Below are 15878 nucleotides of genomic sequence, written 5' to 3'. Positions count from 1 at the left end.
CCGGAACATCGCACAAGGAAGCAGATTCCACAACTTTGTAGTACGTGGAAGAACGCTCCTTGTAAAGCGCACAGTGGAGGACCGCCACACATCCAGATGGTAGGGATAATATCCTAATTTGTGGCGAGTCGTGCGAAGGTGGAGTTCAGCGGCAGGGTTCAGGTGAAACAGCTCTTCGGAACACTCCCCCTGATAAATGCGGTAGAAGACGCACAATGTGCAACGTCTCTACGCAACGCCAAGTGATCCAGCCGTTCACAGAGCACTGATTGTAAGTCAATGCTTAAAACAGCACAAGGGGTGTGTATCATAATGCATTAATAATAATATTGACACGATAACATTACGAGAGACACGGTAGCCCTTTTCACACGTGTCCCATTTTAACTGAGACCTGTGTGAGCAGTTTTCTCGCCCCCCACTTACCACACGACTGCCGTCTAGACGGCTCCGTCGGACCTTTGTGTGAAGTGTCGTTATTCCTTAGGTACTCTGTAATAGTAGTTAGTTACTCAACTAGCTACAGTTGCCAAGCGTGTTTATCCTTCAATCTGACCATTGTCTATACTATTTCATTAACATTGTCAAATACTAACAATATTATCTCCACTTGTATCTAAATATCTCTTTTTAACATAGCCCATATCCAGTATGAAATAAGTTTGAATCGATCGGTACATTTGTAATGCTCAGTTCTAGAAAGATCCTTATTTCATTTTATAAAATAACTAGCTTATATCCCGCGACTTCATATACGTACATACAGGGCTGAGCATGTAGTAGCGACATCTCAATTAAATTTAAAAAATAACTCTTATAACATACTAGCTGACCTGGCAAACGTTGTTTTGCCATATAAATTATATATGTAAACCTTCCTTGAGCTTCAACGAATCTATTACAAAAGATTTCATTGAGATCGTACGAATAGTTTAGGAGTTATTAGGGAACATACAAACAAACATTCTCTTTTATATATATAGATAGATTATGCTGTCGCAACACTTTTCGTAAATAATGATGTCTTCTGCAAAGTCGTAGTACATTATTTTATTGAATCATCAAAACTTTTCGCAGCGCCAGTGATCTAAAGAATATTTTTTAAATTTACTCTTCTGAACATATAATATAGTCTTTGTCACCCGGGGATAATTTACCTTCCCAGCAGTGAAAGAATTTTTCAAATCACTTCAGTAGTTTTGGCGCCTATTCAATGCAAACAAACAAACAATATATAAATCTATCCTCTTTATAATACTTATTTAGTATAAAATATAAGAGATTTCCACGTACATAGTCACTCATCACGATATCTCTGGAACCATTAGAGCTTAAGACCTGAAATTTGGTAGGAATATTCTTTTCACCGAGTAGAGGTCAGCTAAGAGCGGATTTTACGAAATTCCACCCGCAAGAGTTTTTTTTTATTAGGAACAGAACAACGTCTGTCGGGTCAGCTAGTTTAGTATAAATGAGAGCGCGGCCCGCAGCAAGCTTATGTATTTAAAAACAAGACATGCTTGAACACCCATCTATGAACCGTTACTCTGACCTTGTTTTGACACTCACTTAAATCAGACTGAGGTTCATATACAAATAGAATTTCATTTTAAAAGTACAATTTAATGCTGGCATTTATCGACCCGTGAACTAATACGTACCAACTGCTGCATCCAGCTTGCATTGGAATACTGTAACTCATATAACTCAAGCGTAACGCAGTCCGCAGACTCGAACAAAAAAATATATTCAACATCTGACTGCTGACATCAGTTCAGTGCTAGAGAGGCGACGCGACAGTACGTGATGGCGCTCTTTGCGGCCGATATCACGTACGCATAGTGACTATCAACGAACTAGCGAACGAAACAACCGACGAATAAACATTGCAATGCTATAAACGACGCGGTTTACAACACAATGGACAATTAAAATTATATATACATACGGGAGTGATCACTAGTGAATTTGTTTTGTGCTCACAAGAAATATTGCAGTTAAAATTTTTGGTAAGTACGTAATTTTATCATTTAATCTAAATACATACCAATTTATAACAGAAGCACGATTTATGGTGATTGGTGTTGTATTTAAATTATAAGTAGGTAGATAAAAATCTATATGCCCTTTTAAGTAGGTACCCATTTAATTATTAAAATTATGTAATATAATATGTAGGTACTTATTGAAATTGTAAACAACATTTATGAACAATGCCGGATTCGAACTCGTATGAATTTAATTTGTGTAATTAATCCCAAAAGTGAGGGTTATCACTTTAATAAAATAATAAAAATTGTTATAGTTAATGAAGTTTATTTCTTAATACAAGTATATGTTACTTACGTTTTACACCTAATACAGAAGAGAAAGTTACTGACTACTGTCTACCTACTTTCATTACTTCGAACCTGGTTGCCACTTAATTCAAAACAATCGATTTTCTTACAAAGGTTTTCCAACTGTTAATAATTAAAGATCGCGATGCATACTTAAACATATGTTCATTGTTAAATAGTCCAACATTGTGGTTAATTATAATGTGCTATGTAATACTTACTATAACGGTTAGCGGACATATTAGTTAAAATTAAAATGTTGATGACTAACTAACCACATTTAAAATAGCAATGAAGCTATATAAACTACACATATATACATTTAAATGTGGGTAGTTGTAACATTTTATTTATCATTTATGTGTAGGCAGATTAAGTTCAATTTTCATCGGAATAGGCTGCGAAGAAGAACATTAAAGTATGTAAAAATTAATATTAATTCATAGACGGATTATAATGTAACCAACAATCAATTTATACGTCTAGATAGATGTTAGACAACCGATAAAAACAGGCCTGGAATAATAGTTTAGTGTGCGTCACAATCTACGTCTTACACTCGCAATTTGTGTGTCACTTTGTGTTAGTGTGCGTGAATTGCTCTAAATAGAGGTTAGTTCTAATGTCTATTTTTTTCGACGTTTTCACCGATATTTATAGTCTATAAATGTTCAACGCATACCTAAATGATCTAAGAATTTATATATTAACTATATCTAGATAAATCGTAAATGGAAAATTTAAAATTACATATTTAATCGAAAGTATTAAATTTATTCTAAAAATGTTTTTGCTAGAACCTGTGCCAAAGAATATATAATAGTGCCTGTACTTACAATGAAATATATTATATTAGATAGGTACTATATTTATCGAGTTATTAGCTGGTACTATCTGAACAAAATTGAATTGAATTTGTATATTTCATATTTCAATGTTTATACTTCTTATGTAGCTTGACAAACATGATTAGAATACCCTCTACCTATGTACTTATTTCTAAAGCATTTATTTATAGTAGTTAACAACCGCGTAAGATCTTATTTATTAAACTTGTAATCTAATTAATTAAGTTAAAAGAACTCGTTATGGTAAATATTGAGGATAACTACCGAAAAAAGACGATCAAAGATTTTGTGAAGTATGAATCATTAGAATGTGTCATTGTTCTCTTGTCACGTAGGCTTTCGATTTAATTGATGAAATAAACAATAATATAATATGGGAATATCGATATGCATTACCATCAATAATTTGCATATATATACCTATACAATGAACGACCCAAGAATAGAATTACCTACCTTATTTTAAAGACAAGTCGTTTATTTAATCGACTATTTAGATCTTGTGTATCAATGATTTATTTCATATGTAAGACTTAATAAATAACAAAGGATTGATTTTGATTGAATGATTTTATAATTGGTACTGCTTACGCCAATATGTCAATTTGAATAGTTTATTGCAAATATCTCAATTTCTTTTGCAAACACGTTAAAAGTGATTGTAAACAATTTTTTGACTATTTTGAGATCTACAATTTTTTATCTGATTTTTTTATATCTTTTTGAATTTTTAAGATATTTTCGAAAGTCATTTTGGGGTGGTTTTTAATTTTTTTCTACCCTCTAACAACAGATTTTTTTAACTATCGATTCTTTTTATCTTTATAATGAACTTAAAACAAAAAATAAAAATGCAGGCTTGCTACCCGCGTGGTAAATATCCAATAAATAAATCCTAATAATAAATCCTGATTTTACTGGACTGATAAGAATACGGACTTTTTTGTAAAATAAATCTCTTTGAGTACAATTCTGGTACATTTCGATACAGCAAGCACATTTCAAACTAATGAACTTTAAAACAGCAAAAATACCTGACGATTATATAGATTGGCTATACCTATTGGCTTGTGGGTATCTTATCTAAGAGGTATCTTTTTCTTACTGTCAATAAACGGCGATTCAGTTAATGGTTGAAGTCTCCTTGAATAAAGATTATTTGAGTTTGAAGTTTATTTGTTAGGCGAAATAGTTTAGCTTATTATTATATTTTAGGTTGAGCTGGTTGAAGATGGAGGCGATATGCGAAAGAGGGAACGGTGTCTGTCAGGCACGTGCTTTGGCGACTCTTCTTCATTCGCTGAATTTCTACTGCGCCTCAATATCAGCTGCTCTCGTATGTTGCCATGCGTCCACACGATTGGCCTGGTCAGAAGATTTTAATATTTTTTTACTGTACCAGTACGGCTCCTTTGCACCGGATGCCGGCTAGATAATGGGTACCACAAAGGCGCCTATTTCTGCCGTGAAGCAGTCATGTGTAAGCATTACTGTGTTTCTGTCTGAAGGGCGCCGTAGCTAGTGAAATTACTGGGCAAATGAGACTTGACATCTTATATTTAATATATGTAGTTTTTGGGTTTTTCAATAATCCTGAGGGATACTGCGTTGTAATGATCAAGGCGTATCAATTACCATCAGCTGAACGTCCTGCTCGTCTCGTCCCTTATTTTCATAAAAAAAATACTACAGATGTTTTAGAAAGAGAATTCTGCAATTCTATTTCTTCCATATTCCACTTTGTACTTTGGTCTATACCTAGCGGTGCCCCATTCGCTGGGCAAAAATGAATTCAATGAATAATTAGCTCTAGATTTGTTCCATCGATATACACAATATGTACTATAATTATTTGTTCCATTGTTTTTCGAGAAATATGTTTTTAAAGTCAACATTTACCGAGAGAAATTAATTTTAATTACATAAAACAGGAACTTATCCTTGATAATTAGGGCTACATTAGATCTATCGATATCTGTTGTTACTTTCGATCTATCTCTTCCTGTTAAATGAATTTCCTTAAAGGAACTTTCTTTACTTTAAAATTTCATAATATAAAATAAGTTCATACAGGTAGTTGGAACTCTCTATTAGACTAGTTAATTAGATCTAGATATTAATATAAAATTCTGGCGAAATTTTTACAACCCTTAATATTCATTAAAAAAAGTGTGTGTGTAAAAATGTATGCACGCAAGAAGTTATACTTCTTTGGCGTAACAAAGCAAAAATCCTTAAACTTATTTATTCCTGGTGCTATTATACGTTTGTTGAAAGAACAATATTGTTAAAATCTTGCAACGATGGCTTTGACAATTCATTATTAAATAACGAAAATGGCTGTACGGGCTTGAACCCTTTGTCTATCCTAATAATGGACGAAGAAACCAAAAAAAAAACAAATGTCGCAAACTTCAGTAAATTTTAGGATCCAACATCACCCTGTTACTTTTGTGTTACAGTGATGCGCGCGCATCTTAACATTTCACTCTCATTATTTTTTCATAATGCGCCTTAAGAAGTATAACTTCAAAAATATAGCGATTCACAATCTTTTTACGTAAAAATAATATAAGTAGTTCATGTGTCATGGATGGAACAAATCTAGAGATAGGCACCGCTAGGTATACAAATACTAAAAATACTGTACCAATCTTTCAAAAGGCTTTCAAGTTAATTTACAAATCGAATGGTACCATTCGATGTGAAATTTTTGGTTTATGGTTACTTATTTTTCGAATTCCAACGTTCCTTACTTTTAAAATTCGCCCAGCGAAGCGGGTGGGAACGGCTAGTTTATTATATATTATATAATATTATGAGTAATATCAACGCAGGAATATCTCTCATTTTCCTTGTTACATCTAAATTTAATAAATTATTAAAATTATTATTTTTCGTTACTTACCACAAAACAAACGTATGTATTTCACATACCTACTCAATTGTGTGATATATATAATTAAAACATAATTGGCACACAGGAAAACCAGCGCATGGCGACATCAAGATCTGCGCGGTGTGGCCAGCATAGTGGTGGGGATGGCGTGGTGTTGTGGTGCTACAGCCGCGGCCTTCCTTCGTTCAGCCGACACGGTCTACCTGGTCATGTCTCTGATGTCGACCCTCGCTTGGGTGGCGGCCGCTGTTCTCCACGTGGTGTTGTGGAACCGGCGCTCAGCGTCCCCTACGCTGTACCTGGCTGTCTACTGGTTACTCACGGCCGTTTCTTCATCAGCGGTACTCTTTGAACACGTGAAGCAAGGTGGAACCTTCACCACTATTGAAGTGTACATCCAATCAGTCACAGTGATGTGTGCTGTAGTGGTGTCCGCTGTTGACTTTCTAAGTTTTTATGACGAGGTAGTTATTAATATTATCACTACATACTATAAAACACCTCCGCCGCGTCTGTCTGTCTCTTCGTGATAAACCCAAAATTACTGCACCGATTTTCATTCTGTTTTTAACAATGGATAGCGTGTTTCTCGAGGAAGGTTTTAGTATATAATTTGATAAGTTTTTGTATACCTATTTATATACATTAACGATATTTATTGGAGGTGTCAGAAAAATAATCAGCCTGGGAACTTTCAGCGAAAACGCTGTCTAAACCCTTTCAGATATAGAACTAACTGTATGAAAGATGCTCACCTCCCTCCAAAACCTACTCCATGAGGGGCCACCGATTGACCTTCAGAGATCTTCCATATTAACTAAAACTAACTCTGAAAAGTGTATAACCCACACTTAATGGCTCCCACGTACGTGAACGGTGATGCGTTGCCAAGTTGGAATTAATTAAACCTATCCCCCACATGAAATATACTGATTTAAGGCGTAGGTCAAAACCAAACCTTCAATATAACCAATGACGTCGGGGTGAGTCCTCGGTTACTCCAGGAGTTAGACCCTGTATGTGGCTACTTCTATTACCGTAGTTGACACTTCTATTCTCCTCGAAAATGTACAAAAATTCAGTATGTGTTGAGATATTGAAAATAGTTGATTAAAAATGTTTGCGTAGGTAAAAAATAAAGGTTAAAATATAGCATAAATGATTATCCCACACCGTGAGAATAGAGTGATCGCCTTCAGGCTATGTGATAAATAAATTTAATTGTAACGCAATTTTATTAAAAAAAAAAGGATTGTGTAGTTTTATGAAACCACGGTAAAAGTGAAACTTTTTTTCACATTATAGACATTTAACTAAAAATTTTTGGAATAACATTCCATTACGGGTATATAAATCGCTTTATCAATCTTAATTTTATACTTGGAAAATTGGAATGATAAAAACAAACAAAATAGCGTGGAGCACTGGCACAAATGAGTAATAGTCAATACATTACACGGTCAGCTGCTGCGAACTATAGGCGCAAAAAAAATAAAAAGTTTGAGACGATGTAATAAAAGTTTCACTTTGAAAATCTGCCGTAGGTTGGAGTGATGTAACATCCTATTTTGAATAAAAATATGTGAATTTTAATTATATAGATATAAAGTTCGTTATCACTTGAAATATTTTACGTAGATATGTAAGGTATATATATATATATATATATTTTCGATTCACAGAATTAATATGCTATGTTCCCCGCGGAAATCGACCCACTAGAGAATACACGTTCCTTGATAAGCAGACACATGTCAATGTTCAAACAGGTTCATGAAAATGTATGTTAACTCATGAATATCCACTAACTTCAAGCGAATGCAAAATATTTAATTCATTAAATCGAGGTGACTAAAAAGTGAAAAATAAATTTCCTTATACAATAGTTTTATATACCTAATATGGTATCAAAATGAAATATATAATATTTGTCACCAGTTTAGAAATATAAAAATATAAAACGTTGTTTGTAATCCTATAAAATTTGAGATAGATCCGTGCATATAGATCAAATATTTTTCAAAAGGGCCCATAAACGGCAAATATATGAGATAACAAACATACAAAAAATACAGTCGAATTGAGAACCTCCTCTTGGCAAGCCAAATAACAACATATTCTTTAGAACAAGCAGTATTAGAATATATTAGAACATAAACGAAATCTGTTTAAATGTAGTCATAACTCAATGACCAACATACAATACAACTCGAGTGGAACGAACGTAGCCATGCGAGATGTTTTCAGTTGTGAGAGGATGTTAACCCTCGCACATTAGTCAGGAAGATTGGTCACAGCGACAGACGGGCGCAGCTCGCTGGCTGGAGACACGGGTGATGGACCCCCGGCGTCTGGCCGCTGGCGCCACAAGCTTGTATAATTTCATACAAGCTCCCGCCCTCGCCTTGCGAAATAAAATATCCTATGAAGTAATAATAGTAGTTTTTGCACTCCCAACATATTATCACTAATTTTATTGAAAATAAAATTTTCTTCGTTGATAATTCAGCTTTTCGATAGTTTTTTGAGATTATATTTTATGTAACCATATCACAACAAAGGTACAAAATCGTTTTTTTTAAATGCGATCCTCTTCAAATTGCCTTACTGATGATATAAATGCATGTTGCCATGGGGCAACCCCGTGCCATATCGCTTAAACCGAAATTGCTTAAACAATTGCAAGGAATTGTTATTTTTCAACCGGACAATTTTTTTATGTTCCTTATTAATATACAAATAAAAAAGGTCCCATGATAAACTTAATATTTTGTCTATTATGTAATGTCATGTTTTTAATGGGTAAAATTATGCCTATCAATGTAATAAAGAATTATTGTTAATATCTTTTTACAATTTCAACAAATTTTACAGGTTACTAAACGTTCCGACGATCTGAAATCATCTCAAACAACATCGAACGTTTCATATAAACATTATGAATCATACTTCTATTCAAGAATCACCTTTTTCTGGTTAAATTCGTTCTTTTATAATATATACGACAATCACATAGAAGATTTAAGTTTAGGAACACTCCCCGAAGAGGAGAAAACAAAGATATCTTATCAAAGACTGAGAAATATATCAAATTATCATGAGGTAAGAATTGCTTTTGTTTTTCATTATGCACAAATAAAATTTGAAAACCAAAGTTTTATGAACGATGCGGGATTCGAACCCACGACCTCCGGCGTTCCGTGCCGTTGCTCTAACTAACTGAGCTAACTGTTCGAGTACCGCCTCGCTATAAAATTCTTTTTGCTTTGTTCAACTCTCAGGTTGTGGCTTCCCACATCGTTCATAAAACAGTGAAGTAGGTACTGATTTCGTCACAGCAATTAAATTTTAAACATTCACAAACACACTTTAGAAATTAATAACATTTTTTTACCAAGCTTGTAAAGATTCACATCCCCAAAAATTATTTAATGAACACTCTAAAGCTAACTTGTAACTTGCTGTTGCATAACCGATGAAAACAGGCCATGCTTATTACTTTAGTGTGCGTGACAAGCTACGTCTTACACTCGCGATTTGTATGTCACTTTGTGTGCGTGCATCGCTCAATATAGAGGTTAGAAGTCAACCTCCATTTTTTTCGCAGTTTTCACACAGCTGTCACAGTCTATTCTACATGTATAAATGATCTAAGTTAATGTCATTATATAATCTTATATATAAAATTCTCGTGTCACAATGTTAGTTACCTTACTCCTCCGAAACGGATTCACTGATTTTTACCAAATTTTATATGCATATTCAGTAGGTCTGAGACTCGGCTACTATCTATTTTTCATACCCCTAAGTGATATGGGTTGTTCACCCTTAACATTTTTTTTTAATTTTTGGACATAATTTTTTGTTTTTATTTTATTATGATTCAGCATTGAAAAATATATACAACTTCAAATTTTCGCCCTTCTACGATCGATAAATCGAATCGAAAATAATTCAACTATTTTTGTATCGCTATTTTTACATTATTCTGTTCCATCCACAAAACCGGTATAGGGTTGCAAGGTAGCAATCGAATACAATAATTGAAGTACGATGTATTTGGTACGTCTGAGAAACAGTTGCATCTATTTTTTATACTTAACTAAATTTTTTTTATTATTGATTTTTTTTTAATTACTTTATATGGCAATACAACGATTGCCTTGTCAGCTAGTAATATATAAAAATAACATGAGACGCTTGTAACTTTGCGTACTTGATCCCATTTACCTGGTATTGGGGTTATCACGTGGCTAGGTCACATCTGTACCGCTTTATTGAATGTGTGCCCTTAGCAGACCATTTAAGGTTGTCATTCCAATATTTTATGAATGATACATAACTTAACATATACTTAGTACAATTTCTAGATTTGTTTACAAGTTAGCATTGTATTTATATAACCACATATAGTAACAGCTACCGACAGTATTTACCTTTTAGAACTGCTTGTATATAAAAATAGTTTGAAAAAACTAAAATACACGCTTTAATTGAAAAGATGATGGTTGAAATTTAAAATTAACATCAATTCCTGCCTTATTCATGATAGATGAAAATAATATATTAATTAACAAAAATCTTAATTTGCAAATAAAAAAATAGAATAATTTTACCAAATTAATGTATTGTTATCGGTCCTCGATAAATCTACGAAGTTTGAACGAAATCTGGCCGTTATAACTGGGCCCAAATGAGTCGGTTACAAACAAACATACATATACAGGTGAAGCTAATAAAAAGCGTGTAAAAAGTCAGGCAAGAACATATTGAGAAATTGAGGCTAATCTTTATTTTGTTTTTTTTCTTCGTCTTGATGATTCAAGGGAAAGAATAAATCAAGGTAAATATCTCCACCACTTACATCACATACAGTATTATATATATATTACTTAATATACGACACAACTTGATATATTTTGAACGTTAGGTAAAGATATTCATATCTATAAAGAATTGATTAAGTAATTATCCTTATTATATGTTTACGTAAAGATGTTCATTCCAGTGGGAGGCTCCTTTGCACGGGATGCCGGCTAGATTATGGATACCACAACGGCGCCTATTTCTGCCGTCAAGCAGTAATGTGTAAACATTACTGTGTTTCGGTCTGAAGGGCGACGTACCTACTGAAATTACTGGGCAACTAAGACTTAATATATGTTGTCTCAAGGTAGTGCCGCTTAGAATTTTTGGGATTTTCAAGAATCCTGTGCGGCACTGCATTGTAATGGGTAGGGCGTATCAATTACCATCAGCTGAACGTCCTGCTCGTCTCTACCCTTATTTTCATAAAAAAAAATCGATCTTAATATTATTGTACATTCTAGGTAGCTGATAGAAAAAGAAGCCTCAATCTGTGGAAATGCTACTTTACCTTTGTTTGGCCCAATTTTTACGTGGCTGGGCTAATGAAACTAATCGGTGATTTATGTGGAATAATAGTGCCACTTAGTTTCGCTATAATAATACAGTTTATAGACGAACCTGTGAAATATAATAATAATAATGAAGAAGTATCATTAAAGGAATTTCTTAATAATGGCTATACAATGTTAGTCGTAACCGTGCTGGCTTTGATTGTACAAGCACTTCTATCACAATACTCAACGCATCTCGTTAATGTAGAAGGGACCAGATTGAAAACATCTTTACAGGTAAGTGAACAGTTCGTTAAACATAGTCTGTGTTAATTATAAACTCGAAGTAAAGTTATTCTTTTTGTCTCTATCTTACCTTTGTAGACCGGAAAGAAACTAAAAACTGGAAAAAAATAATGGTTCCATGCAACCTATTGGAAAAGGAAGATAATATAACAAAAATTAAAGGAAAAATTTATTACGGGTGATCTGAGGTCGGGAAGTGGATAAGGGGGGTGTTTTACTTTTTATCATTTTCAAAGGCTTCAGTACTGATCTATTGCCACTACAGAATTACCTACATGATAGGGAGAAGTAATTTTAAACTTGCAATAACTTTACATTGGGTTTATTAATTAGAGATAGTAAGTCAAATTATATCAGCTTTAAATAAGACGTGTTGCCTTGTAACTCATACTGTTTATTAATTTTATATTTATAATTAACTGACTGAAAACTAAGAATTAAACTTTAAGTTGAAAAAGATCAAACAAACATAGAATCCTATCATAATATTATTATGTTGTTGTTATTGTGTATTATCTGACTAACGGCCGAAATTTATAATATTTCTGTAAACCAATATAAAAATTTATCGCAGATATTTGCCTATCTGTGGATCGACCTCCAATAATCCATATAAATCCATAAAGATATGTCATTGACCCGCTCAAACTGTCATTTTCAAACAGAGGTAATCTGTTATCTATGATCCTTCCTAGCATAGATATATTGATTTTAGTGATTACAATTTTAATCCACGGATTGTATATTGGCACACATAACTAAAGACTAGGATTATATTTTTTATCGAAAATCCGAAGATTAAAAATTAGATTGAATATTTATTTCGGCCTTAACTTTACTTCCTTTCTCTATGAGCAATCTTCAACAGGCAATTGCGGCAACTTCTATAGACAGACATATTTTATCATGTACGAAAATTGCTTTTATTACACCTGGCTGCGTAAAGGCTGCGGCCATGTGTGCAACTCCAACAATCTCTTTTCATGTGTTCTAGATAATATATTTATGTAAAGTGGAGTATTATTAATTTTAATAAAAAACAAAATTGTAATAGTGGCCAAATATTAAATGGCAACCTGGGAAAACCATATTCTCCTATTTATGATATATAAAAGTTAAATTTTGATTGACTACTTGATGACCGTAATAATTTTCAGTCGAATCTCGCACTATGAATTCTCTCTAATACGTAATTAAAATTTCTTTCTTTTCTTTTTATAATAAGGGAACTAAATGCTTGCGATTTTTTTTAAAACAACATTTTAATAAAAAAATATCTTTTTTTTATTTTAGAATTTGTTGTTTGACAAATGCATGCGGTTAGCTTCATGGTCAGCTGCAGAGAAGGCAGTCGGGGAGCGTTCTCCGTTACTGTCAGCCCCTCACCGTGAAGCCGACACTCAGACAGGAATGCTGACGAACTTGGTCACTCAAGACACCTACAATATAATGTCGTGTGTTTGGATTTGTCATTACACATGGGCAATACCCCTCAAGGTCAGATACATTGTAAAATTTAAACAGAATATTATGCTTACTACGTTCAATCCAATTAAAATACTGAACTCAAGAAGATTAAATTTAGCTGTAAAACAATACGACACACACGTTGCAGAATAAATACGATTTCAAGAAAATAAACAAAAAGAAATTATAGTTTTTAATTTTATTGCAGGTCCTGGTAATACTATATGTTTTGTACACAAAATTAGGAGTGAGTGCTATTATTGGAGTAGCAACAAGCATTTTCATCATAACACCATTACAATTCTTCATTGGTAAGAAAATTTCAGACAACTCAAAGAACATATCGAAATGCACAGACCACAGAGCGTCGATTATGTCTGAGATATTAAACGGCATTAATGTTATCAAATTGTATGTGTGGGAGGATTTGTTTAACGAAAAGATACTACAATTTAGAGAAGTCGAGCTTCAACATTTGAATAAGGACTCCATCTACTGGTCTTTCTTGAGTAAGAATTTTGCATTATGTTTCTAAATCATCTATTTGTGTATTGTATAAGTTAACAACATTGTAATTTTCAGCATTGAGTGCCCAGTTTTCAACAGTCTTAGTATCTGTGGTGACATTTATGCTGCATTATTATCTGAACAGTCCGACTAATTTGACGGCTGTAAATATATTTACTGGACTTGCCCTGTTCAATCAGCTCAGTATACCATTGCTTATATTACCCGTCACAGTTCTTATGGTTATTCAGGCAATGGTAAGCACTCATATTATTTTACTTTTACACATTTTACAAAAGTGCCTTCAAGGTAGCACTAACAGTGATAAAAAGGGTGTTACAGGTAAGCACGAAGAGGATAAACGAATTCTTGGACCTTCCAGAATCAAATAACATTAAAGAAAATAAAGATATTTATACAAACACCACTGAATATGCAGCAGATTTTGCGCATGTTCCATGTGAAAATCCACTTTGCGAAACTGATGAACATAATGACGAATGTGGCGAACTTATGGATCGGTTTAATAATGAACAATTGCGAGATCAAGACCATTTGATAGTAATTAATAACGCATCATTTTCATGGAGAGCAAATGATAATGTTTATTTAGAAATTGAAGAGTTATCTATTCCAACAGGTTCGTTAACATTATAACTATCGTATTGTCTAAATTAGAAGGATCATTTTAACTTTTGTCGCTCGTACCAGGGACTGAAAGCGAGCTATTCATCCAGGTGGGAAAAAAAATCGTAACCGCGCCACGTGAGATATGTAGGACATTGTCACCGCAATATTCCGCGGGTGAGAATGACCTACTTTTCTGCCTAAGTGCGTGATATACTATTTCGCAAAGTGCTACAACGTCTTGACTGTACTAAAAACGACTGAAAAAGGAAATAAAATATTTTTTTCAGGAAAATTGATAATGGTCGTCGGATCATCCTGTTCAGGAAAATCATCTCTACTATCCGCAATATTGGGAGAGATGCAACTAGAACAAGGACAAGTGAATTTAAATAAGTAAGTATTTGTAATATTCACTGATATAATATAATTTCGGGTAACTAAATTTGCAAGGGAAAATCCTAACAACTCCTAAATGTTCATAAAGTACAATTTTAGGAACACCTGATAAAGCTTTAGATATCGTAATATATTAAATCAGAAGAAATAAAAGTAATGCATTTAATTGAATGTTCAGCGATTGTTCAATGTGGTACGCTGGTCTACCACCCTGGCTACTTGACTGGTCGATACGCGACAACATCCTCATGGGTAGTCCATGGTGCGCCACGAGATATGCTCGCGTCATCAGAGCAACCGGACTGAGGGCAGATCTACAACTGTTACCCGGTATGACATCATCATAATTAAGTATAGACGCTTTCGTCATTTTTAGAAATAGAAATAGAAACATTTTATTAACAGTAAAACACACACCTTCAATTTACAGTATAAATTTAAATTTAAATTTTATGGTTGCTATTGTTGAGTATTTTGGTGCCTTATAATTATGACATAGTAATGAGTCTAATAAAGGACAACACTAAAAAATCGGCTATAGGTACAATTTACCCACATAACTTATTTGTAAACTTAAACGCTATTCACATAACGACCATGAGTCCTAGGTCCGTATTACAAAGGGCTTCTCAATAATTGTAATAATTATATTTTATTATAATGATGGTTTGGAAGACAGTGACAATACGCTTTTCCTAATATTTGTTATAAAAAAGTTAATCGCAAAGTAATAATGTTTTTAAAAAATTAAACAGATGGTGACAGAACAGTACTGGGAAATCACGGCACGCCTCTGTCCGGAGGCCAGCGTCTGCGCGTGTGTGTAGCCCGCGCTTTGTACTCGCGCGCCCGCCTCGTAGTGCTCGACGAGCCGCTCGCCGCGCTTGACGGGCCGCTCGCCAAACATGTAGTCACTCGTGGTTTGGTGCCCGCTGCACACTCTGGTAGAACCATCCTGCTGGCTACAAACAGATTGGAGCTACTACACTATGCCGACCTGGTATGTACATGCAAAACAATATAATTTTTACATTATAAATTCAGTGGCGTTACGTCGGCGTTGTGGTACCGACCTAAATGCCATTCTGTGCTAGCCTCCCAACTGGAAGTCCTCACGGATGGGTAT

The 15878-nt window shown here is 34.0% G+C and overlaps 1 protein-coding gene across 1 annotated transcript; it reads left to right on the top strand.

Moving 5' to 3' along the window:
* The first annotated feature begins 1789 nt into the window (after window positions 1-1789).
* On the top strand, window positions 1790-14249 carry LOC126970576 (ATP-binding cassette sub-family C member Sur-like). Its single transcript, XM_050816555.1, has 9 exons — window positions 1790-2009; window positions 4403-4555; window positions 6172-6550; window positions 8961-9188; window positions 11417-11743; window positions 13046-13249; window positions 13428-13728; window positions 13802-13983; window positions 14059-14249. Exons 2-9 carry the CDS (start codon window positions 4419-4421, stop codon window positions 14116-14118), a joined length of 1818 nt encoding a protein of 605 aa, XP_050672512.1. The 5' UTR covers window positions 1790-2009; window positions 4403-4418; the 3' UTR covers window positions 14119-14249.
* The last annotated feature ends 1629 nt before the right edge of the window (window positions 14250-15878 follow it).

The sequence above is a fragment of the Leptidea sinapis genome, chromosome 21, assembly GCF_905404315.1.
Source record: "Leptidea sinapis chromosome 21, ilLepSina1.1, whole genome shotgun sequence".
Classification (NCBI taxonomy): Eukaryota; Metazoa; Arthropoda; class Insecta; order Lepidoptera; family Pieridae; genus Leptidea; species Leptidea sinapis.
Note: the sequence above shows the minus strand (reverse complement) of the source record. Positions and strands in the feature narration are given on the sequence as shown.